At 36.9% G+C, this 25,678-nt stretch overlaps 1 protein-coding gene across 1 annotated transcript in view; it reads right to left on the reverse strand.

The window, feature by feature from the left end:
* The window catches only part of MALRD1 (MAM and LDL receptor class A domain containing 1), a 365,316-nt gene that overhangs the window by 93,919 nt on the left and 245,719 nt on the right, over window positions 1–25,678 (reverse strand). The window contains exon 23 of the mRNA XM_032474166.1: window positions 21,992–22,193. Coding sequence (XP_032330057.1) covers window positions 21,992–22,193 — 202 coding nt within the window. The remainder of the gene's footprint in view (window positions 1–21,991; window positions 22,194–25,678) is intronic.

The raw sequence follows: 25,678 nt of genomic DNA on the forward strand, positions 1-25,678 counted from the left end.
AGCCAAGATATCACGCTAATGGGAATCTTCAAGATAATGTGGTTCACACCCAACCAACCCATTTTACAGATGATGATACTGAGGCTCATAAATGTTCAGTGTCCAAAGACACGACGTAAATGTAATGAACTCTTCTCATGTGAAACTATTCCACAGCAATGGTTTAAGTCAATACTTAACGCATGAGCAAGGAGTGTTGGCTTACTGTTGTTTCTAGAGGTCAGAGAATATCTATGAATATACGGAACTACACTAATTTACTGGAACATTATTAGTGGAATGGTTCGTGTACTTCATATCATCTCTGTGACAGATTTTGATGGGCACATCAGTATATTAAAGAGAAAAGGAAACAGTCAGACAGTAGGGGGGACCAGTCCAGGAACAGTTTATTTTGTGTTTTTTACATTTCTAAACTACTTTCATCTATGTATTATGTGAGACGATTTGTTTTACACATAAATATGGAGTTGTGAATTCATTTCAGAAATGAGATGTAAAAGTTCCTCTCTCTCATCACTCACTCAGTAGTGCAGTGGCATATCTAGAATATACTTGGATTCAAACTTTGTGGTGGAAGCCATGTATCTGAGGGACTCTTTGTCCATGGAAACAAGCATATTTCAGTAGGGGGGTCAAATGTGTGACTTTGAGACATTAGTATCATGTTTTTATTGACCTTCCTAAGGTCACAGCAACACATACAAGTGCAGTGTTCTGATATAAAACATTCTGAATTGAACATTAGAAAATAAATTGGATTTAAAAGTTTATGCCTTTATATATATAATATATATCTTTTGATTTTATATACATATATATTTTGATATTTAACCATAGTCAAATAGTTTCTCTTCATTCTCTTTATTAGATTATTCTCACATTTAAGAGAGGGCAGACATTGTTACTTTCATTTTTTTCTCAAATATTTTATGGACTCAACTTTTATCTTTATGAATTCATCTCAAGGTTGAACCTCAACTCAAGGTTGAAAAGACTGAATAAACTTTTTGCATATAATGAAAATCCAGAACCACCCTTAGCAATACACCTGTAACTTTGCTAAGCTAAGGTACTAACCTTTTCTGAAAAAACATGAGGGAAATAATTTTCTCTATTTCAAGACAAGATTCTCCCCATTCAAAATGAGCTGTATGTGTGTTCTTTTATATTTTTCCTTATATTAAAGAAGAATAAAATTTTCTCTTATTTGGAGGTAGCAATTCCATTAAATTTTAGAATCATTTATATCAAAAGAGATTCAAATTCACTTGTTTTAGGTCCTTCTTTATAAGAAACCTGCTGGGCTTATACTGTCTACAGTGGATTCTGTCTTGTGCTGTTCAGATTTTTCTGTCATGATCAAGACCTTCATTCCCCCAGCTGCTGGGATGGGGTGGGTAGTTATCAGATGGCAGCTCACCTCTAAGTCTGGCTCTAGGCTTGTCCCCGTAAAGTTACACACCTGCCCAGGATTAGCTCCTTTCATTGGTAAACTGGGGATAAGATGACCCAGTCCCATGCCTCAATTTGGGACCAAAGCAGCTCCTAAGCTCCCTGCTGGCATCAGCATGAGGCCCCCTATGGCATCCTGCATCACAGCTCAACCCTCCCTCTGCCCAGTCCTGCTTTCTTCACTTCATAGGGATTGTTTCTGGGAAAATTTCCATAAACCTTCTGCACATGAATCTGTGCCTCAGAGTCCACTTCCTTGGGAACACAATGTGAGATACCATCCTTCCATCAAAATGTGTCTTGTTTTCAATTAAATGCCCTCTCCCCACCACCAAGTCATTTCTTAAATTTTCCACTGAAATACTGAGGCGAGAGGAACTCAAACTCGCATCCTAAAGGGAGTCTTGGCAGACTCTTAGGAGACGGCAGTTCCCCACAAGCTCAACATTTCCTGTAAGCCTCCTGCCTTAGCTAATGAGAAGTCTGTATCCTACGACGTAATGCACTCAAGCATCTTCAATACAAAAGACTTCCTCCAGGTTTTCAGGTAAAATGATTACGCCTAGAAGATGTACCCTGTTTGTCTTCTGAATTGAACGCATTCCCCCTCTTTGAGAAGTTGAGTGTCCCTAAAATTTTAACATCAATGTATTTATTCTCGGGTGTCACCCACGGTTACCTAATTATTATAGTTAACATCTTTCTCATATAATTCTCTGAAAAATGAACATTTTCTTTTACTAACCTGCAAAACGTTAGTACTACCTTAAATTACTGAGTGAAACGAGTCAATCTGGAAGGGCGACATATTGTCTTTCTCCAACTGTATGACATTCTGGAAAAGGAAGAACTGTGGATCTGGTAAAAGGATCAGTGGTTGCCAAGGGCTGGGGGAAAGAGAGGAGCACGGGGAGATTTTTAGGCAGTGAAACTCTTCCATGTGGCACTGGAAGTGGGGAGACATGCCATGCAACAGACTCAATGTTTGTGATCTCCCATATTTCATATGTTGAAACATAATTCCCAGTATGATGATATTGGAGGTGGGCTTTGGGGAGGTGACTGAGTCATGAGAGTGGAGCCCTCATGAATGGGATTAGTGCCCTTATAAAAGTGACCCTTGCCCCTCCCACCATGTGAGGACACAGCGAGAGGGCACTGCCTATGAGGAAGTAGTTTTCCATCAGACACCAAATCTGTCAGCATCTTGATCTTTATCTTGGGCTTTCTAGCTTCCAAAAGTGTGAGAAGTATATGTTTGTTGTTTGTAAGCCACCAAGTCTATGAGATTCTGTTATAGCAGCCTGAACAGACTAAGACATGCCATCACACATTTATCAAAACTCAAAGAACTTACAATACCAAGAGTGAACCCTAACATAAACTATGGACTTTGGGTGACAGTGATGGATCAGTGTTGACTGGTCAATTATAACAAATGTACCATTCTGATGCTGGACGGTTGATTAAGGGGGAAGCTGTGGGTGTGGAGGGAGACAGGTATATACAAATTCTATGTAATTTCCACCTAATTTTGCTCTACACCTAAAACTGTTTTGAAAAATAAAGTGTGTGTATGCATATATGTGTGTGTATATGTGTATGTGTGTATGTATGTATATATATATGTGTGTGTGTGTGAATCTTACCACCAATATCCCTTAGAACCTCAATTCTAGCCTGTAAGTCATGTTTGATACTTTTCTTTTGAAATTTCTACATTCTATTTTCTCCAAGTCTCTTTTAAAATCCCACATTAAAAATCCACAGCACTTAAATAAATGTAGTGTGCATTGGTCAAGCACATTGGTCCATTTTTCATCATGCCCAGTGAGCTGCTTAGTCAGGGTTTAAAACCAATGGAACTGAGGTGCAAGGGCAGAAATGCACAAGGGAAATGGCAGCGGGTCAGTCTTAGCCCCGGTTAGCATCCCTGGATGTGAACGTGATTGTTCATTACATGACAGTTACTCTGTGGGAGAACACACAATGATCAGAGCAAAATAAAAACCTGTATCAGGAAAGCAACCTGAAATATACTCCAAAGAGTATGGAAGGAAGGAAGGAAAGAAAGAGGGAAAAATAGACATGGAGGGACATCAGAAATGGTGACTGTGTCAGAGGGAGAGAGAAAAGGAGGAAAGAAAGACACTCCAAGAAAATGTGGGTTCATTTTGACACTATGTTTCATTCTTTAACTTAAAGGTGTTGTTTTAATTGTTGTTCAGCCAACATTTCTCAGACTGTATCTGATTAGGGAAATTGTGTAGACTTGAGGCTGGGAGCAGAAAGAAAAGAGACTGCTGTGAAAGCTTAGTATATTTGTATACACACACACACACACACACACACACATCGTATTAGCTTTAGGGGGATGTTTCTCAAATGAATCTCAAGTCTAAAGTGTGCTGGGTTCAACAATAAAGTGTATCTCATGCTGTAATTTGCACTGATTTGTTTATTCTTTGTATGTAGGAGTTGACTCAAAGCTGTACCAACAATAAATTGATGCTCACTCACTTGTATCCCATCCAATATGCTTTTCCAGAGGAGAATAAGGCCATGGATTTATGGCGATCATCATAAATTGTACACACGTCACTGCTCTCTTTTCTCTACTGTACACAGAGCATGAAAAGCACGTGACAATTAGTTCCCATGTGTCTCAACAGAAAATAGGTAATGAAGTGCTGCTTTAGAGTAGAAGGGATTTATATGTAAATTAGTTTTAAGAAAAGTGATTCTGAAACCAATAGAAAACCCCACAATCAAAGCCATAAGTAAGCACCGGCAAGAAATTACAGTTGCATCCTTGGAACAGCATCTTTCCCAGGTCTTTACTCATGTTTTGCTCACAGAATGTCCAAATTCAACATGAAGTCACAGCTAACTCAGTCAAAGAAGTTTTACCCTCCCTTTGATATAGTACAGTGACATCTTAATGCCTAACAGAGCTAATGGCATGAGGTATGTTTTCAAGGAATATTTCTTCTATTGATGACGAATCAATCAATGATTTAATTAGTCATTTTACTTTCCAGGATAATTCATATAGAGTTAAATAACCAAAATGGGTAAAATAAGGAATTTTTTTTTAAACATTTTTAAATTGAGTTATAGTAAGTTTACAATGCTGTGTCAATTTCCAGTGTAGAGCACAGTTTTTCAGTTACATGTGAACATACACATATTCATTGTCACATTCTTTTTCACTGTGAGCTACCACAAGATCTTGTATATATTTCCCTGTGCTATACAGTATAAACTTGTTTATCTATTCTACATATGTTTGTCAGTATCTACAAATTTTGAACTCCCAGTCTGTCCCTTCCCACCCCCCTCTCCCTTGGCAACCATAAGTTTGTATTCTATATCTATTAGTCTGTTTTTGTTTTGTATTTATGTTCTTTTTTTTTTTTTTTTGATTCCACATATGAGCGATCTCATATGGTATTTTTCTTTCTCTTTCTTGCTTACTTCACTTAGAATGACATTCTCTAGGGACATACATGTTGCTGCAAATGGTGTTATGTTCTCAGTTTTTATGGCTGAGTAGTATTCCATTGTATAAGTATACCACATCTCCTTTATCCAGTCATCTGTCAATGGACATATAGGCCATTTCCATGTCCTGGCTATTGTAAATAGTGCTGCTATGAACATTGGGGTGCAGGTGTCTTTTTGAAGTAGGGTTCCTTCTAGATATATGCCCAGGAGTAGGATTCCTGGGTTATATGGTAAGTCTATTCCTAGTCTTTTGAGAAATCTCCATACTGTTTAATAAGGAATGTACTGATGCTGACTATTTCCATTGATTTAATATGCCACAAAATTAATATTGCAGGTTAGAAAAACAGAAACTTGAAACTCTTTAAAAATATAACTTTATGATGTGTTTTAACATAAATGTAAAATTTACTAACTAAAGTTATCATTCATTCATATGGGTTTACCAATTATTTCTGAAGTTTTATGGGATTTCACACAAAGGACTTTTGCAAACAATACTGTATGTATATAAATGTGTGAGAATAAATGTGCCTTTTTATTTTATCATAAATCCTGGGAGAAAGAAAAGGAAAATATTTAAGAAAAAAAGCCCACCTGGGATAAAGGGGTTTTAGGAACTGTCTTTGCTCATATTCCCAGGAACCAAGCCATTGCTCTGATGTCCACATCCTGCTTTATTCTGTGCTATGCAAAGAGGCACAATTTCTGACGTTTATGGGTGTTTCTCTGCCCTCCTACAGGATGTTGAATTTCATTGTTCACTTAGTTTGGGCAGCAGTTGAAAAAGCTTCCTTATAGCAATAAACATTATTTTATACTGATAATTTATAATGAAATACAATGAAACAGTCTCATGAATTTCAAATAAGTTCAGTGAAAGCTTAAAGTGCCCAAGGAAAATCTGATGGATTTTTATCTCTATGATTAATATGTTTAGTGAAAGCAAAATTGACTGCCTGTTTTCAAAGGAAAAAAATATATAAATATGCACAGGGGAACTTCAGTTTTAAAGAGAGGGAATTAAGCTCTTGCCAAACCTTGTCACACTGAATGACATAAATGGTAAAATGCTCATTGTAAATTATAATAACAATCAGTTATAAATGGGTAATTGTTTGTTTTTGGCAAGTACTTCATTAATAATCCTCAAAAATGCCACAAAGGTGGGGAGGGTATAGCTCAGTGGTAGAGCGCATAATTAGCATGCATGAGGTCCTGGGTTCAATCCCCAGTTCCTCCTCTGAAAATAAGTAACTAAACCTAATTACCTCCCCCTCAAAAAACAAACAAACAAACAAATAAATAAATAAATAAATAATATTACAAAAAAAGCTACAGGAGGGGAAGAAGATGGTAATTTTTCCCCCCAAACTTCAACTCCTCAGAACTCTTGGTTTGAGGTTGTTTTAAATTACAATTTTAGTTTCATATTTTCATACATCCTTTTGTAAAGTACAAAAGCTCATTACCTTTTAAATTAAAAACAGTCATCTCTAATGTGGAGTCATAAGAGAGTCATTTTGATCTTCTTGTTTAATTGCAATATCTAAAAGCTTAAATATTCCTAGAAAGACGGGATGGGACTTAAAGAAGAGTCTGACGCTTCCAGAGAACTGTGGGGAGCACGTGGAGTCTGTGATGGGTCAGGAGGGCTGGTGCGGCTGCTCAGAAAGGCTACGCAGAAGAGCAAAGTCAAGTCGGACAGAAGAGATGAAAGGAAAGGAAATCTAAACGTTTCCAGGAGCTGAGTCCAACGTAGAAGCTGGTAAGTCTCTGAAAAGAGATGCTGGAGAGAAAGTGGTCATCATTTTCAAAGTGAAAAGCTGCAGCTAGTTAAGACCAAAGGTGAAATAAACATAGGAACAGAACGAGACACACAAAGTAAACAATCTTTTAGTCACCGTGGGGAAAGGGGGTGGGAAGGGGTAAGTGAGAGTCTGAGATTTGCAAATATTAACTGGTATATATAAAAACGATAAACAACAAGTTTTTTCTGTATAGTATAGGGCACCATATTCAGTATTTTGTAGTAACCTATCATGAAAAAGAAGATGAAAATGAATACATGTATGTATATGTATGACTGAAACATTATGCTGTACACCAGAAATTGACACAACATTGTAAACTGACTAGACTTCAATTAAAAAAAAATCTAGAATTAAAAAAATGATAGAAGAGAGCTGATGGAAATTCAAAATTGATATAGACATACATACACACACATATATATATATATATATATATATACACACTTATGTGTATTCATGCACCTTTGTGCAAATATTGTGTGTACATGTGGACGAGGATGTGCATGCACACAGAGACACACACACAGAGGTGGTGATGGAAAGGCTGGAGCAGAGAAGCTGGGCAGCAGATCTCAGTGAGAGAAAACACAAGGCTGGTGGAAGGCTGAATACCCTGATTCTCAGAGCTCCCCAACCCAGCACACAGAGGCTTCAGACTCCAAAGAAAATCAAGAATATATTTTCCATACCAGGGAAAATCAAAAGCTGAAGAAACAGATATTAAGAAGCCCCCAAGGAGTCATCATTTTAACTCACCATCAATATTTGCCACGACTATAGTGAATTCCTTCCTAACTGAAAATTGTGATACCACCACAAATGATGGAAATTGCACACATGAAGAATTTTCTGCCTTCATGTAACCTCAAATGATCAAAAACGTATGTGAACATGGAAGCATATAAAAATATATGAAATGTTAGAGCGATTGCTGGTCATTTCTTTCTTGTCATGAGGTCTGGAACTCAGGGAGACCCTCGTGGATAAGAGATACATTCCTCTTTAATCACTTCCAGGTGGAACTAAACAACAGTTCCTGGTCTGACACGTCTGTGCTGGTGAGGCCTCTATTATACGCAGTGTTGGACCACGTTATGTACTTGACCTGACTAAATGCTATATTTCGCTGACAGCTCTATCCCATATTAACTGCAACTTTATTTAATAGTCAAAGAATTCCCCAAATGTTGAATTCTTGACATCTAACTCTAGGGCTAATATTAGTAAATACAGTCCCTTTTTTTTTTTCATTGAAGTACAGTCAGTTACAATGTGTCAATTTCTGGTGTACAGCACAATGTCACAGTCACGCATATACGTACATATACTCTTTTTCATGTTATTTTCCATTAAAGGTTAGTATAAGATATTGAACATACTTCCCTGTGCTATATAGAAGAAACTTTTTTTTAAATCTACTTTTATATATAGTGGCTAACATGTGTAAATCTCAAACTCCCAAATGTATCCCTTCCCACCCCCTTTCCCCGGTAACCATAAGATTGTTTACTATGTCTGCGAGTTTGTTTCTGTTTTATAGATGAGTTCATAGTGACATCAGGAAGATCAAAGGAGAAACAGGTGATTTACTGAGGTGGGTGGCAGAGAGGACCACTCATAAGTTAAATATTATTCCTCAGTGGGCTTTCAGGGATCTCCCAGCTGTCATGCCTCCACTGCCTCTATGATCCAACCAGAGAAAGTAGCCGTGATACCAAAATACCCAGTTAACAGGGTACTGGCTCCAAAGAAAGACAAATACGTCCAGCTGTTTAACTTAATCAATATTGACTTTTGAGGACTATGAATAAGTAAGCAGCTTTACCTAAACCTTGGATATTCTACATGATTGAATTACTATTATTTTTAAAACCACATAATTCATAAGACTAATTTCTTCCTTTCTAATAAAGTAATTTAAATGATTACATTAAATTGTGCTGGGTTATCAAGGCCCACATGAAATCCCACAGGAGGCAAGCAATGTATTCATCATGGTACAATCAGAAAGAACAAAAAGGGAGAAAAACACAGTATGGTTATTTTAGAACCTGAACTGACCACCTAATTGATCAGTCATCTGCTCCATCCAGCAGAGATGACCAGCCATGACCTGTCATGCCACTGGACCCCCTTTTTTTTTTTTACCAAAAGTTGGTTATTTCTCCAACCACATGTTTTCTATTTTGAGCAAGTTTATTTTAGTGAAAATGGTAACTCATATATGTACACCCATTTATTTACTCTTGGTGAAGCCAAGAAAGTTGTTTTTGTTTGTTTTCTATTTTTCCATTTCCAACTATTTCCACAAAGAGTAACCCATCTTTTCTGACTAAAATGTTCTCACATGCCAATAAGATGCAATCAGACAAACTGGTCATTCTCTTGAAGTCACTTTTTTTTCAGTGAAAAAATAAAATCTTTTCTTAAAATAGATTTTTTTTGAGATGCAATGTCACATTTTTATCCTATTTTTGAGGCAAGAAACAAGCTTGTTTGCATAAAGTCTGGATGTTTTCACAGATAACAACGTATGTGTTCCAGGCAATCGAGAAACCGGTAATAGAAGTAGATTCTAAGAGCCCCAGAGAACAGAACAGGGCCAGAGCGACCTTGGCCATTGAAAACTTCCCAGAATCCCTCACAGTTGGCCTTGTAAAACAGTTGGCCTTCTGGGTATTTTTGAGTGAAAGGGAAAGAGCCAGCCAAGGTCATGATAATTTTCACAAGTGGTAAAGAAATAACCATATCACCACACCATGTTTTATTTTACATATAGATATATGTTTACATACTATGGATATGTAAATATATACGTTTATGTGGTGAACATCATATGAAAGCATTCCCCTTCAAGACAGAGAGTTAGGACAGCGAATTATGGTTTAGCTTCAGATTTAATACGAGGCACTTGTCACACCCAGGCTGACGGGGTACGATTCATACTGGGACTGACTTTTCTCTGGTTGTCATTTGGATTTCTTCCCCCTAATTCAACAAAATTCCTTCCAGCCTGAAGATCAGCAGGGAACCAAGTAAGAACCACCTCATGGTGTAACAGACAAGCTTCTCCAAATGTAGTTAAGAGGGAATCCAGCTCCTACTCCCTTAAGCCTGCTTGGTATTAGCTTTTAATGCCTTTTTCTGGTTCTTCTGGTTTTGGGGCTTTTTTTTTTTTCCTTCTAATCTAATATCCCTTTCAGGAATAAAGAGGAATTATCCCATCATTTGACAAATTGTGAGGACTTCGTGATCTGGATAATAGATTTAAAACCTAATAATATTCTATAAACCAATAAGTGAACCAGGACTGACTGATTATCACTTTCTTTCAGTTTCTTGTACATTCATCACTATTCATTTTTAAAGTAGGCCCATGAATCGCCAACTAAATCAAAATTATAAAAATGACCCAAGCTTTAAAACCATGTTATTTATCTAAAATTGCTATATCATTTCTGAAATAAAATGGGTATCTGTTCTATATCATATACTTACTTGAAATTTATATTTTTCTCAATCAACCCAGAGTTAAAGAGCACTGGTTCTCACTAAAATTTCTTCAAAAAAAAAACCAAGATAATGACAATGGAGAGTTTTTAGTGGAGAGGAACTGAAAATGACAGAAAACAAGTTCCATATATCACAAAGTATCATGTCAGATGTACTATAGGAGAACCATAAATTTAGGACTAAGATAATCTGGAAGAGAGTTTGGCTTCCTGTGGGGAATGTTAGGGATAAATTCATGAAGAAGGTGGCTTTTGCTCTGCCCTTGAAAGTCGAAAAGGATTTACACAACAGAAGATGAAGGGCAGGACATTCCTAGCCAGAGAAGCAGAAGATTAAAGTCAATGAGATGAGAGGAGAGAAGATGGGGCATGAACAGAGAAAGGCAAGAGGTCCTACTTTAAGGGATCATTTGATAACCAGAGAGAGATGGATAAGACAGGAGTTGCAATAAAGGATAAGAAATATATTTAGTAGGTCAGTGAGAGCCTCCAAGCATTTTTCTTCTTCTTTTTAACTTGGATGAATTTGTGTATTTTGATTAGTCTCCATTTTATTTCCTCTCTCACCACTGAAGCATAGACAGACAATTTATTGTTACTGGTCATCTTTATAAACTGGTCCATATGGTTGCAGAATATCCAAGTTGGATTATGATTTTTTTAAAAAAAGAAGAGCGATGGTCATTACCCAGAGATGGATGATGTGAAAATTAGACATGAAGGAGTAACTAAGACGACTTTGAAGTGTGAACAGATGACTTGGGCTTGGTCAGTAGTATGCTTCCAACCAGCTTTTCTAGTTCCAAGGGAGTGACAAAGGGACAATTAGAGATTACTTATAATGCTGGCAGGGGAGTAGAGGGCCCAGCTCTGAAGGAAGGATTCATAGGAGTGAAATTAGGCAATTTTACCATCTGATTTATCAGTCTGACTCGCTTCCCTCTCATTCTTTTTGTCTTAGATTCTCAGTTTCATATTTAATTTTTGGAGAGGCCCAATATTCTTTCAGTAAACTCATTTTCTGCCTTTACATTGGCCCGAGTCAGATTCTGTTGCCTGCAGTAAAAAAATTATTTTTTGTTATTAGGGTGATTAAGAAAAGTGCAAGGTCTACTTTTCTGGAACTTACACTACAGTAGGGACTAGAAGATTAATTTGGTAGTTACACGTGTGAGTAAATTAGAGAAATCAGTTATGCAGCCATAACAGAAATTCTGATGAGTTATAAGAAGACCCTGAACTAGAGTTTGAGCCGTACAATGGAACTGAGGGAGAAAAAGAAGGCAAAAGCGACAGCGTTTGCTGCCTGACGTACACCTGGAGTAAGAAAATGGAGCAGTAAACATACTGGTTTCAAAGTGGATATTTACATAAAGATAAAAGCACTACAAAAAATGATGGCATCGCTTTATGGTTTATTCACAACCAAGAGGTTTTTGAGTTTTTTTCCTTTTTTCTTTTTTAAAATCAACTCATACAAATGGTGCAAATATCCTTCCTATGGGGTAAGTTTTCATTAGCAATATTCTTGATCCATTCTGCTAAGTTAACGTGCTCATTCTTTGCCTTGAATTATAGCCTTAGTTTTAGCCCCTTTTCCAGCTGGAAGGAGGGTTGGCACCATGATCCCTGAGGCTCTGTCCTCTGGCCCGGGATGCGCTCCAGCCCGTGTACTGCTTCCCCAGAGCCGACTGGGCTTCTCTTCCCGCGTCCACCTCCAGTGATGTCACACTGGCAACGTGAAACCAACCATGCTTGGAGTATTTACACCAAGGAAATAGGGAGATGCTACCAATCAGGGCTATTTTCTTCTCCCTTGAGAGCCAGTTTACCAGCACATAACTAAGTATTTCTCATGAATATTCACTGACGGCTCAATCAATTCTGTATACTTGATGCTGCCTCCAAGTCAGATGAAGTCACCTTAGAACAACAGTTCTCAGAGCTGAGAGAGTTTCAAATACACTTTGTACCATTTTAAACTTTGACGCATGTATTATTATCCCAATATTTTCTTAGACTGGAGAGCTGGTGATAATACTGTAGGCGTAGACGACCTTCCAATCTAAATCCAGGGCAGCGCACAATAGAGTCTCAACAAAGGTAGACTAGATGAAGGGCAGACCTACTCAAGGTCACAAGTACACCAAGTAGTGAGAAATCTTCTGCGCCTTACAGCAATGACATTTCTACCCTCTGAACTTCCTGCTCATTCTCTCCGGACTGTCTTCAGTTCTCCATCATTTTCTGTGCCTTCCTTCTGTTTCCCTGACCCTCTTTTACAAAGCCAGTCCCATATGATCATAAAATGGTGGACCTGAAAGCGGCTTAAGAGATTGTCTATTTCATTTCCCTTGATGACAAAACATGGTTTGGGGAGTTTAAAATATTTTCTTAAATACAAGTATTTATTTGCCCAGTCATGATTTACACTCATCTCCAAAATTTTAGTCTAGTTGTCATCTTTCTACCATTCAATGCAGCCACACAGAATCCCCTGGAAATTCTCTTTCTTCTCTCCCAAACAAGTGTATTTGAGAACAAGACTGGAGGGAGAGTTCAGTGTTGGTTATGAAGGGAGGTGCCATATAAATTCAGCTTATGACTTTTACTTACTCATCTATTCATTTAACGTACTCATTTCTGTATTCATAGGACACATTTACTGAGTATCTACTATATAACAGGACTCTTCTAGGCATGTAGAATACACCACGGAAGATGATATAAATGATGAAGGTGATCAAAACAGACAAATATCTCCAGCTTTAAGTAATTTGCATTCAAGAGAATACACCTGTCCTGGAAATGCTCCAGAGTAGTACCTGCTGTTCAAATCCAGAGATGTGAAAAAAGAATGCGAATCTCTATTCAAGAATGCAGCGAGACCTACTGTCGTTTAGCGGTGATAATATAAATGACGAGAACTTGCGGCCGCCCATGCCCCTTGAATGCCTCATGAATCTCATTATTTTGTTGGGCACCTTGCTAGTTGCTGTCATTTTTTATTTATCAAGTCAAGATAAAAAGGATGCCCTATGATAATACTTCTTTTCTCTGGAATTGCATTCATTCTCTGAAGATCTATTTCCTTTCGATTTAACAGAAAAAAAAAAAGTCTAGTTGGAAAGACTACTCATAAAGTTAATCCCTAAAACTGGAGTTTTCTTAGCTTTTAAACACATAGCAGCATTCCTTGTTATTTACTGTGTACATCCAGAATGCAGCATCAGACTTAGCATATTTCGATTAGGAATGTTCATCCGTAGAACACAAGATGTTGTAGGTTACTTAAGAATTATTCTTAGGTTTTCTGAAGTTAATCCTCATTTGCCTGAAATAGTTAATGCAACTCTTTCAGAAAAGGCACGTGCCCTGCATCTTGACACTAATCATTTTATGGATGAGAAAAATCAGATCAAATGAGTACTAAATGTTTCAGTGATGATTTGAACTCAGTTCTTGATTGTAAAGTAGACCTCAACGTTTCCGGATGTATTCATTTCTCAGGGCTTCCATAACAAAGTGCCAAAACTGGACGGCTTAAAACAACAGACATGCATTCTCTCACAGCTATGTAGGCCAGAAGTCTGAAATTCAAGGTGCTGACAGAGCCACACTCCCTCTGAAGGCTCTCGGTGAGACACAAGTCCATTCCATTCTCTGAGCATCTGGTTTCGTGGGCAATCCTCATCATTCCTTTGCTCACTGATGCATCAATTCCATCTCTGTGTCCCTCATCACATGGTGTTCTTCCTGTGTGTCTGTTTCTGCGTCCCTTCTCCTCAACTTATCATGACATCAATCATATTGTGTTAAGAACCAACCCTACTCCAGTGTGACCTCATCTTAACTCACATCTTAATTACATCTGCAAAGACCTTACTTCCAAATAAGGTCATGTTCTGAGGCTCTGGGAAGGCCATGCATCTGGGGGAGGACATTATTCCGCCCAGAACACCAAGATAACCTGCTTCCGTCCATTTGTGTCTACCAGCATTTTGCCCCCTTATTAGTCTCTTGACAAAGCTATATAGATATTTACCCTATCTTCAAGTAGGTTATATTTTCTCATTCATTTTTGCTCCAAATACTTTACAACTTCTTACACAGTTTTAAAGGCAGCAATGTCCTATCAGCCCTGTTAAATGATTTTTCATCAGGGAAAAAAATATGTTCTCTTTGTGTCAAATTATAGAACAAACAGAAAACACCTTTCACCCTTGGAAACTCCCATGGTTCAGTAAGACAGACTCCGTGAAAATAAATCCATTTCTCCATGGACTCAGAAGTACTGGAGATGTTTTATTGTGTTTAGGATGTCTCTATTTAAAAAACGTTGCCCTGGGAAACCTAAAGCAGTTAAAAGAAGGATAGAGAAGTAATAATGCAGAAAGTAAGGATGATTGGGGAGCAGGAGAGGATGCTATTACAGAGCGATCTTCTAAATGGGAAGAAGACTACAGGTAACTTGTAGTGACAAGTGCTATGGTTCTACATCCCTTCATATAACAAGCGTGTTATTTTATTTGGGTGGGGGGACAGGGAGGGTGGCCCAAACAACACAAAAAACCAACAGGAAGTTGAAATTATATTGAGAGTTAACCTTATGATCTTAGGATGTTAACGTGGACATGAGAAAAAATGCTATGCTAAATAAAAAAATCTGATGTCTTATTATAAGATCTGGAGAATATTATCTAACTTAATTTAACTGCATTAGCTCCTTTGAATCTAGACTGAGTAAACTAAGAGGAAAAGATGGAAACAGCAAGTAGATTTGATGGTATATTATTTTTCACATTCTCTCAGCTGAATGAAGAAGGACACACATAGATGAACACTGGAAAAATCTAATCTTTCTCTAGCTTTGTTCAACAAATAATCATTGTGGCAGGTCCTGCACTATCCGAGTTTTTGCATTTTTAACAACTATACTCCACTGGAAAACTGTGTCCTATCCTGGGCATTTTTATTCAATAAAAATAGAATTATTTGGAGAGAAATTTATCAAAATTTGATAAATTTTAAATTTTATGTGATAATAATGCTTCCTTTATCCAGAATTAGTAGGAAATGAAGTTTTCGTTGCTAAGTGCTAACACTTAAAAGATTATTTTTATGAAATGTTTCTGAGACATAAATATATAATTGCTATTTTTTCCTTCTTGAAAATCTTTAAAGATTCTGCATGAGGAGAGTGACGTCCGAAAGGTAACAGAACAGGAGGTCCCTAGCTCACAGTGCCTCAACCCCAAACAACAATCTAGCAGCCACCCATGGACAAAAGTGCCTTTAGTGAGAGTTATAGGATCGTGGCAGGAAGTTGTGGAACTCTGGTGAAGCCCAAAACCAAGGTGAGCTTCTCTGAGAAAGCAGGCCCAGGCTTCGGTGGCAGGTTCACTGAATATGGTCCTGGCTACAACCCAAAAGTAGCCTCATCCCCCAGTGAACTCAGCTACAGCCCTGCTTGGCCAGCCCTACAACCAGCCCCGTCTGCCAAGAGACGTGGGAGGAAGCAAGACTGTCTGCGCCGTCATAATAGGCCAGCTGATTTGGACTTGACTGCAGACCCCGAAGCAGTCCTGTGACCCGGTTCCAGCCCCGCTCTGCTGCATTCCAGGAGTTGGTCCTGTGTAAGCATCTATTCATCCGTGCCCCTGGAAGGAGGCCCAGTGACATCAGTCCTAGCTGTGGGCCCTGGAGCATCTGTGACTCAGTTCTCACCCTGCTCTACCATGGTCCAGGGGCAGTCCTGCTCACTCAGGAGCCAGCGGGAAACATGCCTCTGTAGGCCTGCTGACCTCACGCTGACCTCACCCTGACCAAGGTCCTTGAGGCAGCCTAGTGACCTGGCTTGAATCCTGCATTATGTGATTCCCCGAGGAGGAGAGAGAAAGATAAAGAGGCAGAAAGCTTATTTTAAGAAATAATGGCCCCAAACATCCCAAATCTTGAGAAGGATATAGAAACCCAGATTCATGAAGCTTAAAAATACCCAACAGGATCAACTCAAACAAGTCCACCTAGATATACACTATAAATAAGTCACTAAACGTCAAAGAAAAGAGGGAGCAGCAAGAGCAGAGTAACTGGTCACATCCAAAAGAACCTCCCTAGAGCTATCAGCAGATTTCTCAGCAGGATTTTTCAAGGCCAGGAGAGACTGGGATGATACATTCAAAGGGTTAAAAGAAAAAAAAAAACTGTCAACCAAGAATACATTACACAGAAAGGCTGTTCTTCAGAAATGAAGGAGAGATAAAGACTTTATCAGACAAACAAAAGCTGGGGGAGCCATCACCACTAGACCTGCCTTATATGAAATGCTAAAGTGAATGCTACAGGTTGAAAGAAAGGATGCTAATCAGTGACGTGAAAACATATGAAAATAATAAATTCACTGGTAAAGGTCATTATACAGTCAAATTAAAAATATTCAAATACTGTAATGATGGTGACTAAATCACATTTAACTCTAGTGTAAAAGCTAAAAGTGTTAAAAAATAACTATAGCCACAATAATTTTTAATAGATATGCAATATAAAAGGCTGTAAGTTGTGACATCAGTAATATGAATTATGTGTGTGTGGGTGAAGAAGTATTTTTTGTATGCAATTGCAATTAAGTTGCTATCAATGTAAAATAGACTATTGTAAATATAAGACATTTTATTTAAGCCTCACAGTAACCGCAAAGCAAAAATCTACAGAAGATACATAAAACATACAGATAAAGGAATCAATGAATACCACTATCAAAAAAATCATAAAAATCACAAAGGAAGACAGTAATGGAGAAATAAAGAAAAAAATGAACTACAAAACACCTAGAAAACAATGAACAAAATGGCAATCAATAGTAAGCCCTTACCTATCCATAGATAAAGCTTTAAATGTAAATGAATTAGATTTCCCAATCAAAAGACATGGAGTAACTGAATAGATTAAAAAAATAATAAGACACAATAATATGTTGTCTACAAGATACTCACTTTAGCTTTAAGGACATATGTAGAATTAGACTAAAGGGATAACAAAAGATATTCCATACAAATGATAAACAAAAATGAGCAGGAGTGGCTATACTTTTATCATATGAAATAGATTTTAACACAAAAACTCTCACAAGAGACAAAGAAGGTCATTATAGAATGATAAATGAGTCAATCCAGTAGGGAGATATAACAAGTGTAAGTATATATGCACCCAATATTAAGATGCCTAAATACACAAAGCAAACACTGAAGATCCAAGGGGAGAAATAGATATCAATATAATAACAGTAGAAAACTTCAATACAGCACTCCTTATAATGAACAGATCATCCAGGCAATATGAAAACAGTGGACTTGAACACTACAGTAGACCCAAAAGACATACAGAATTTTCCACCCAATAGCAGAGGAATACGCATTCTTCTCTAGTGCACATGAAACGTTCTCCAGGATACAACAACAAATCCTTAAAAATTTAGAAGATTAAAATAATTCCAAGTGACTGCACTGAACCCAATGGAATAAAATTTGTGCAAAAGCAGTTCTATGAGGGAAGTTCATAGCAATAAATGCCTCCCTGCAGAAATCATCTCTAATAAGTAACCTAACTTTACACATCAAGGAAGTAGAAAAAGAAGAGCAAGCCAATTATACTCAATGGGAAAAGAATAATTTCTTCAATAAATGGTATTGGGAAAACTGGACAGTCACATTCAAAAGAATAAAACTTGATCGCTATTTTATGCCATACGTAATTACTTAAAAACAGATGAAAGACTTGAACATGAGGACTGTAACAATAAAACTAGAAGAGACCACGGGCAGTACGCTCCTTGACGTGGGTCTTGGTGATGATTTTTTTTTTGACACTAACACCAAAAACAAAAGTCACAAAAGCAAAAATCAGCAAATGGGACCACATCAAACCAAAGTTTTCTGCACAGCAAACAGTTAACAGAGTAAAATAGGCAGCTGAAAGAAACCCTGCCATTTGCAACAACATGAGTGAACTTGGAGGATTTATGTTAAATGAAATAAGCCAGATATAGAAAGACAAATACTGTATATGCTTACTTATATGTGGGATCTAAAAAAATTTGAACTCAACAAAGCATAGAGTAGAATGGCAGTTGCCAAGAGCTAAGGGATGGGGGTGGGATGGGGAGATATTGATCAGAAGGTACAAAGCTTCAGTTTTGCAAGATGAGGAAGTTCTGGAGATCCAAAGTACAGCATGGTCACTATAGTTACAAATACTGTATTGTATACTTGAAATCGGCTAAGAGATTTGATCTTAAGTCTTCTCACCACAGACACACCAAATCCTAATTATGTGAGATGACAAACATGTTATTTAGTTTGGGATAATTGCACAATGTATATCTATGTAAAAACATCATACTACACTGTACCCTTTAAATACATACAATTTTTAATGAACAAGTGTACTTCTAAAAAGCTGGAAAAATACGACATTAGTTTGTTGGCTGCATTCTGGAAACTTCAGGCAACTGGAAGAAAATTGCTAACGCATAACTAATCCTGGATGACTCATTCTTACACAGGATAACATTTTCGCCTTAGCACAGCAGGAGGAAAATCAGATGCTTCAACTACTGGAAGAACAGCTCACCCATAAAAGTTTAATCTGTCTGATGTTTCCTAACCCTGGCAAATAAAAAGAGCTAACGTGTAATACATTTTCACATTTCTAAAATAGTTTCAACAACTGGGTTATTACTTATTGTAGTGCTTTATTTAATTTACTGTTTAATTTATTGTAATAACTATTTGAAAAACTATGAGACTGAAAATAATAAAAGAAAAACAGCCTATACTATAGCTCTCATATTACTTCTGATAAATAATTCTAGTTAGGGAAAGGTTAAAGTAATTACTTTCCAAAAATAATTAGTTCTTAATCACATATATTGTGACCTTACAACTTTTTAAAATAAAGTTATGTTATTGTTGTTTTCCAATTACAACCAATATTGTTTTGAAGATACGTTTATAAAAACAGAAAAAAAAAAAAACCTAGAAGAAGACAGAACTCATGCACATTTCCATTTCCCAGAAATGGATGTATTTTATATGTTCTTGCAGCCTTATATTTTCTTGATAGATGATAACTTATTAAAATTGATTTCATACTTTATATATATATTTTATACATTGAACAATATATGCTTATATGATTTATGTCTTGTATTAATGATACCTTTCATATTCAACAATATTTTATGGATATTGTCAATTCTATGACACCATTTTTCAACGGTCCAATCACTTTTCAAAGCACTTCCCCAACTTTTCCATCATAGTACCTCAAAGCGCCATGGAGAAGGCATAAGTACTAGCCCACTGGATCAACATTTCTTTAAAGCTTTATGCTTAAGTCTGGACTTCCACTCCATAAATTAACTCCAAATGTGACACAATACTAAATTTAACTTCCCTAAATCTTCAAGGAAATACAATGAAGCTGTATCAGGTTTATTTGGCAGTATTGCCCACTCCCTGGCACATTACCATGGGGGTCTGCATAGCCCAGTTTGAGAAATACTAGTTTAACTGATAGTTTTCAAAGAGCTTCTGCCTGAGCCAACTATGAACCACGCCTGTAAAAACTAAGCTTGGGTATCCTGGACTTTGGGTGGGAGTTTGATGGAAGTATTTCTACATAAAATTAGGAAGAAAAGACAGTTCATGGTTTAATCCCAAGTCTTGCTGGTTTTTTTTTGTTTTTTTTTTAAATTATCCTTGACGGTTCTACAACATAGTGGGCAAAATCCAGCTTATACTTAGGCAAATGCTAGAGCTGCTACTCACACAATCAGTTTCAGTTGTAATTCTTGTTATTTAGAATAATAGTAACTTTTCAGCTCTAATTTCCTAGTCCTTCTGTGAGGTTCTGCAGATGAAACAGACAAGCTCCTCTTGCTTTTGAGGAGCTCAAAACTAGTGGGAAAATGTGCATGTGTGTGAGGGAAGAGAATGTGTAACGGAAGGAGAGATACTAAGATATAAGACAGAAAAGACTTTGATGGAAGAATGACTGGGAAGACTTGAGAATGGAAGTGACCAAAACAGAGACTTATTCTTGGAAAAATGGAAGGGTTTTTTTTTCCTGAGACAAATGGTGACAAGAAGATTTGGTTGCAGATACAGGCACATGGGGAGGAGAGAAAGAGAAAATTAAGGAAATTTATTAGGAAAAGGGCTCTTTTTTTTGTTTGTTTAAAGGATATAAAAACATTGGCTGAGAGAAGAAAGTTCGAGGGAGAGATTGGAGGATTTGAGGAAAGTTGTAGAAAAGTAGTGCCAGGGAATGATCCTAAATGTGAGTCTAGGACTCTTGAGAGTTCAGCTAAGGTGATAAGTTGAAATTTTCTGTGGCCCCAGTAAGTGTGACTGGCATCAGTTTGAAAAATGCAAATGCTTATAGTAAGTCAATTTCAAAAATAGATACAGCCAGTGTGACTGAACATAAGCCAGATAACTTCTACCTATCCTACAGGGATGGTCTGATAAATCAATGTGCTAATACATGCAAAGTACTTAGCAGAGTTCCTGGCACATAATTAGGACTCAAATTTATGTTAAAATGAAATAATAAAGGATGTAGAATTCAAAGTGCTGATTAAGAATGGAACTGAGGTGTTAGATCATTAAATCTGAGAATATTAGGGAAAAAAGTAAAAAGAGGTTGCTTTATAGAAAAAAGCAGGAAATATTGCAAATCTAGAATTATTTTTTTTTTCTTATTATGTTGACATACAGGTGTAGGAGGAGTGATCAGACACTAGAGAAAATGATAATTAGATCAGATTTTCAATCCTAAATTTTCAGAGGAGATGATAAGGTTCAGAATGTAACTATGGGAGCTGGTTCATGAGGAAAAACTATTTATGAAAGAGACTAGAATATAAGAGGTCAATGATTTACATAGGTTGATTCGCCTGGAAGTTGAGATTGCCCAGGACTTAGGATCCAGTGGAAAACTATGAGAAAAATAAGAACCCAGGTGGCTTTAAAAGAGAAGACATTTTTGAGCAAGGCTGTAAGAACAAAATTCTGAAAGAGGCCTGGAGTAGTCTGAAAGGCAGTGACCCTACCATCTAACGTTGAAAATGTGAAGACTTTACCAAAGAACGAACAGCCACTTAAGTGGAAGCATTTTAAGCAACAGAAATTCAGATTTCAGTTAAGGGGATGATTTCTTAGAAAAAGAGTTAAAGACAAGGTTTTTTTTTTCACTTACGCAACAGAATAAGAGCTCTAAATTGTAGAGTGGAAACAGAAGGAAAATGCCCCAGGGAAGGCGAAAGGCTAATATGGGTGGAAAAGACAGTCTGCAAGATGGTGGGTGACCAGAGGGATCTTTACCTGCTGCAATTATTATGAACCTTTGGAAATAAAAAAATGTAGACAATAAAGCTATATTGATGGAACTGAATTTCCTCTGGGTTTCTTAAAGAACTTTCATCAAAGTGATTTTGTTGCCTAGAGGACATGAAAATTCTGTGGTAAAACTTCCTGAGCAGAAAAACTTCACCTCCCACAACACACCCTGCTTTTTCTACAATGTATGAATAGGTCTGGACATGAAAAGGAATGCAATTCCTTAGAAATTCCAAATTCTTCTAAATTTAGATATTAAAAACAATACTTGCACATTCCATTTTCTGAAGGAATCGCTTACCTCCAAATGCACATTCTGGGGTAAAAGAGATGTCATCGAGGGCGATAAAGATGTTCTCATTTCCACTCAAATCAGCTTCAAAGGCCACCTTAAATGGACTGTTACTGGAGAGAGGTGTATGTCCATACAACCAACCAGTTCTTTCACTGCCAATCATGGACCACACCAGGATGTTTAGTCCAGATTCCTCAATAGTATACACCTAATAATGGGGAATAAAAACAAACAAAAGAGAAGAATTCAGCTTATTATATTCTGGATGTTTGAGGAATATGGGCAGCCAGGTTGTTGGTGAAAGAATGGAGTCTAGCAACACAACAGCTCGATTATAATAATTTCAAGTGTCCTTGACAGTAGAATCCGCTCTGTGACATAGGGGGCAAGATCCAGCTGACACTTGGGCAAATTGCGGTTATAAGTGAGCCTATGACTGCTGTATTTTCTTTGATGAATTAGACATTTGTTTAGTTTCATCATATTGGTTTCTGTGTATCAAACTGGACATGCCCCCAGATTGTAACTATCTTAAGTGTCTAAAAAGCTGGAGGAGGTGTACAATTAGAATTTTTTGTATCATTAACTACTGGAGAAAAAGGAAATCCTCATAATAAATGAACAGGAGGGTAACACAAGTCATTTCAGAAACCAAAGTAATGTGCAGCAAATATTTAACATTCTGACAGACAGAAAATCGACCTGAATTAACTAAAATCAGTGTTTAGGACTTTTTAAAGTATGAGGACTAGCAGGTTCAACAAACAAGAAACGAAATAGAAATGGACTTGGTTTTGAAACCAACCACCATGATGAGTTCTAATCATTTTTTAAACAGTAAAAACAGTTCAAAACAAAACAAAAACAGTCATTCCCTAGTGCTTTTCAAAAAAAGATCTGTTTGAACAAAAAATAAAAGTGTTGAAAAGATATTTTTTCTATATTTTTGTACCAAACTTTTATAATTACAATTTCCTTAGATGTTATGTATACTTATATATATAGATATGCTATATATGCTATATCACACCATTAATATAACAATTGTCAACATCATATACTATAAAACAATCATTGTTCTCATGATTTTCATTATAAAAACAAAAAGGTATTCAAAGAATATATAAATGTATATTACAATGAAGTTTATTATAATCAAGTATATGTTATATTCAAAGGGATATTATAATCTAAGCTTATAATGTAGAGCAGGAAAAACTTAAAGGAAACTTGCTAAATCAAAATATAGACAGTCAAAATAAAATAATACACCATTTAAATATAAATATTGTAACGTTAACCAGTTAAATTGATGTCAAGTATCTGAGAAAGCACATCTTCAGCATTTATTTAGAATGAACATTCCTCTGGAGGAAAACATTCAACAACAGATAATGAAGAGGTAATAGAAAATATGAGAGAGAATGATTAAATTCCATAATAGTATGGATGGTGGAAAACAGCTACTTCAACAATATCCACGTATCTAGGTTGTGCAGGTGAAAAATTGAAAGAACTCAGTCAGTAGCTTTTCCTGAAGTTCCTCTCCTGCAACTAGTCAGAATTCCTAGGTTCCCGAAACATTGAAGGCAGGTCACTAGTGCTGATTTAGAGATTCTGAATGGACACTTGTGGGTATCAGAAACATTTTATCCATTTCATTAAGTATTTAGCTTATTAAAGTTAGTATGTAAAATGCGTCAGTGAGAGGAAACAGACAGATGGACACTCTAAGGATGAATCAAAAGGAAACGCTAAAAATCAAAAAAAATTTTAAAAAAGAACCACTCTAACAGAAATGAAGCATGACTTTGATGGGTTCATCAATAGACTGGACACAGCAGAGTTAAGAATCAGTGAGCCTGAAAATATGTCAACAGAAAGCTCCAAATCTGAAATGCAAGGGAAAAAAACAAACAAAAAAATAGAACAGATCATCCAAGAACCGTGGAATGGTTACAAAAGGTGTGACACGCATCAGGTGAATTACCAGTAGGAGAAGAAAGAGAGAAAGAACAGAAGTATTTAAAGTGATAATAAGTGCTATTTTTCCAAAGTTAATGGCAGACAACAAACCAGAGTTCCTGGGAGATCTGAGAACACCAACAGAATAATTAACAACATTGGTATTTGTCTACACCTGGGCGTATGATATACAAACTGCAGAGAGTCAAAGACAAAGACAGAATCTTGAAAGAAGCAGAGGGAGAAAAAAAAAATCTCACAGTTGTTTGCTTTTTTAGTGAGGAATCTGTTAGGATATTTTTTGTATTTTAAATTGGGTTGCTTGTTTTCCTATTTTTGAGTTTTAAAAGTTCTTTGTTTATTTTGGTTAACAGTCCTTTTTCAGTTACATATTTTAAAATAGTTTCTCCAGTCTCTGGGTCACCTTTTCATCCCAAAGATTTTTTTCCCTTATTTCCAAAGGTTGTGAAAATCTCTTTTCACACAAAACCTGCACATGAATGTTTATCACAGCTTTATTTATAATTGTCAAAACTTGGACACAACAAACAGGTTTTTCAGTAGATGAATAGGTAAGACTGTGGTACTTGTATACATTGGAATCCTATTTGCTAATAAAAGAGAAATGAGCTCTCAATCTGCAAAAAGACATGGAGGAAACCTAAATGCAAATTCTCAGTGAAAGGAGCCAATCTAAAAATGGCTACATACTGTATGATTCCAACTATAGGAATTTCTGGAAAAAATAAAACTGTGGACACAGTGAAAATGATCAGTGGTTTCCAGGGTTAGGGCCAGGTAGGGGGAGGGTTAGGTTGAGCACAGGAGATTTTTTAGGGCTGTGAAACTATTCTGTATGAAACTAAGGGTACATACCATTACATAGTTGTGAAAACCCATGGAATGTACAGCATACAGAGTTGAACCCGAATGTAAACTATGGGCTTTAGTTAGTAATAAAGAGCTAACACTGGCTCATCCATTGTAACAAACACACCACAGCAATGCAAGATGTTAATAACAGCGAAAACTTGGCTTGAGGGGAGAGACACAGGAACTGTCTGAGCATCCTTGCTCAATTTTTTTGTAAACCTAAAACTGCTCAAAAAGACGATGTCCATTAATTTTAAAATTATTTTTAAAAAACCCAACATATACACAGTACAGAATGATAGAGCTAGTGTGGAATTTTCCTCATTTGCTTTGATCTACTCAATTCCCTATTTTGTTGGAAAAACTCAATTAATTGCCTCACTCTTTTCAATGCCAACTAAAGCAATTATTTAGTCACTTGGTCCTCTAAACACATTTACTCACTCTCTGTTCTCCCTACCCTCTTTCCATCACACTTCCAGTTCCAATTTAGGACTCTTAAAAAAAGTCAGGTGGCACACCATCTCTTACCTTGCCAACATCAACTACTTTTCCCAACTCCCTCTTTAGAGACCAAACATCTTTGCCTGATCAGAGGCAAGAATGATCAAAGTACCAGGCATATTAAGCTGTCAAAGGAGGCACTAAAGTAACTTAGTAAGCAAGTTTCTAGAACTGGGTATCGCAACCAAGATCATAAGAATGTTCTTACAATGGTATAAAAGTGTCAAGGTCTCTCCTTTTTCCCCTTTCCTCTGTGACTTTTTAATCTCTCCCTCTCTTTGCTCTGGCCACAAGGCTCCCTTGCCAGTCCTCCTAAATACCGAGAATACCCCTGACTTGGGTCTTGGCACT

Source organism: Camelus ferus, chromosome 35, assembly GCF_009834535.1.
Source record: "Camelus ferus isolate YT-003-E chromosome 35, BCGSAC_Cfer_1.0, whole genome shotgun sequence".
NCBI classification, from domain to species: Eukaryota; Metazoa; Chordata; class Mammalia; order Artiodactyla; family Camelidae; genus Camelus; species Camelus ferus.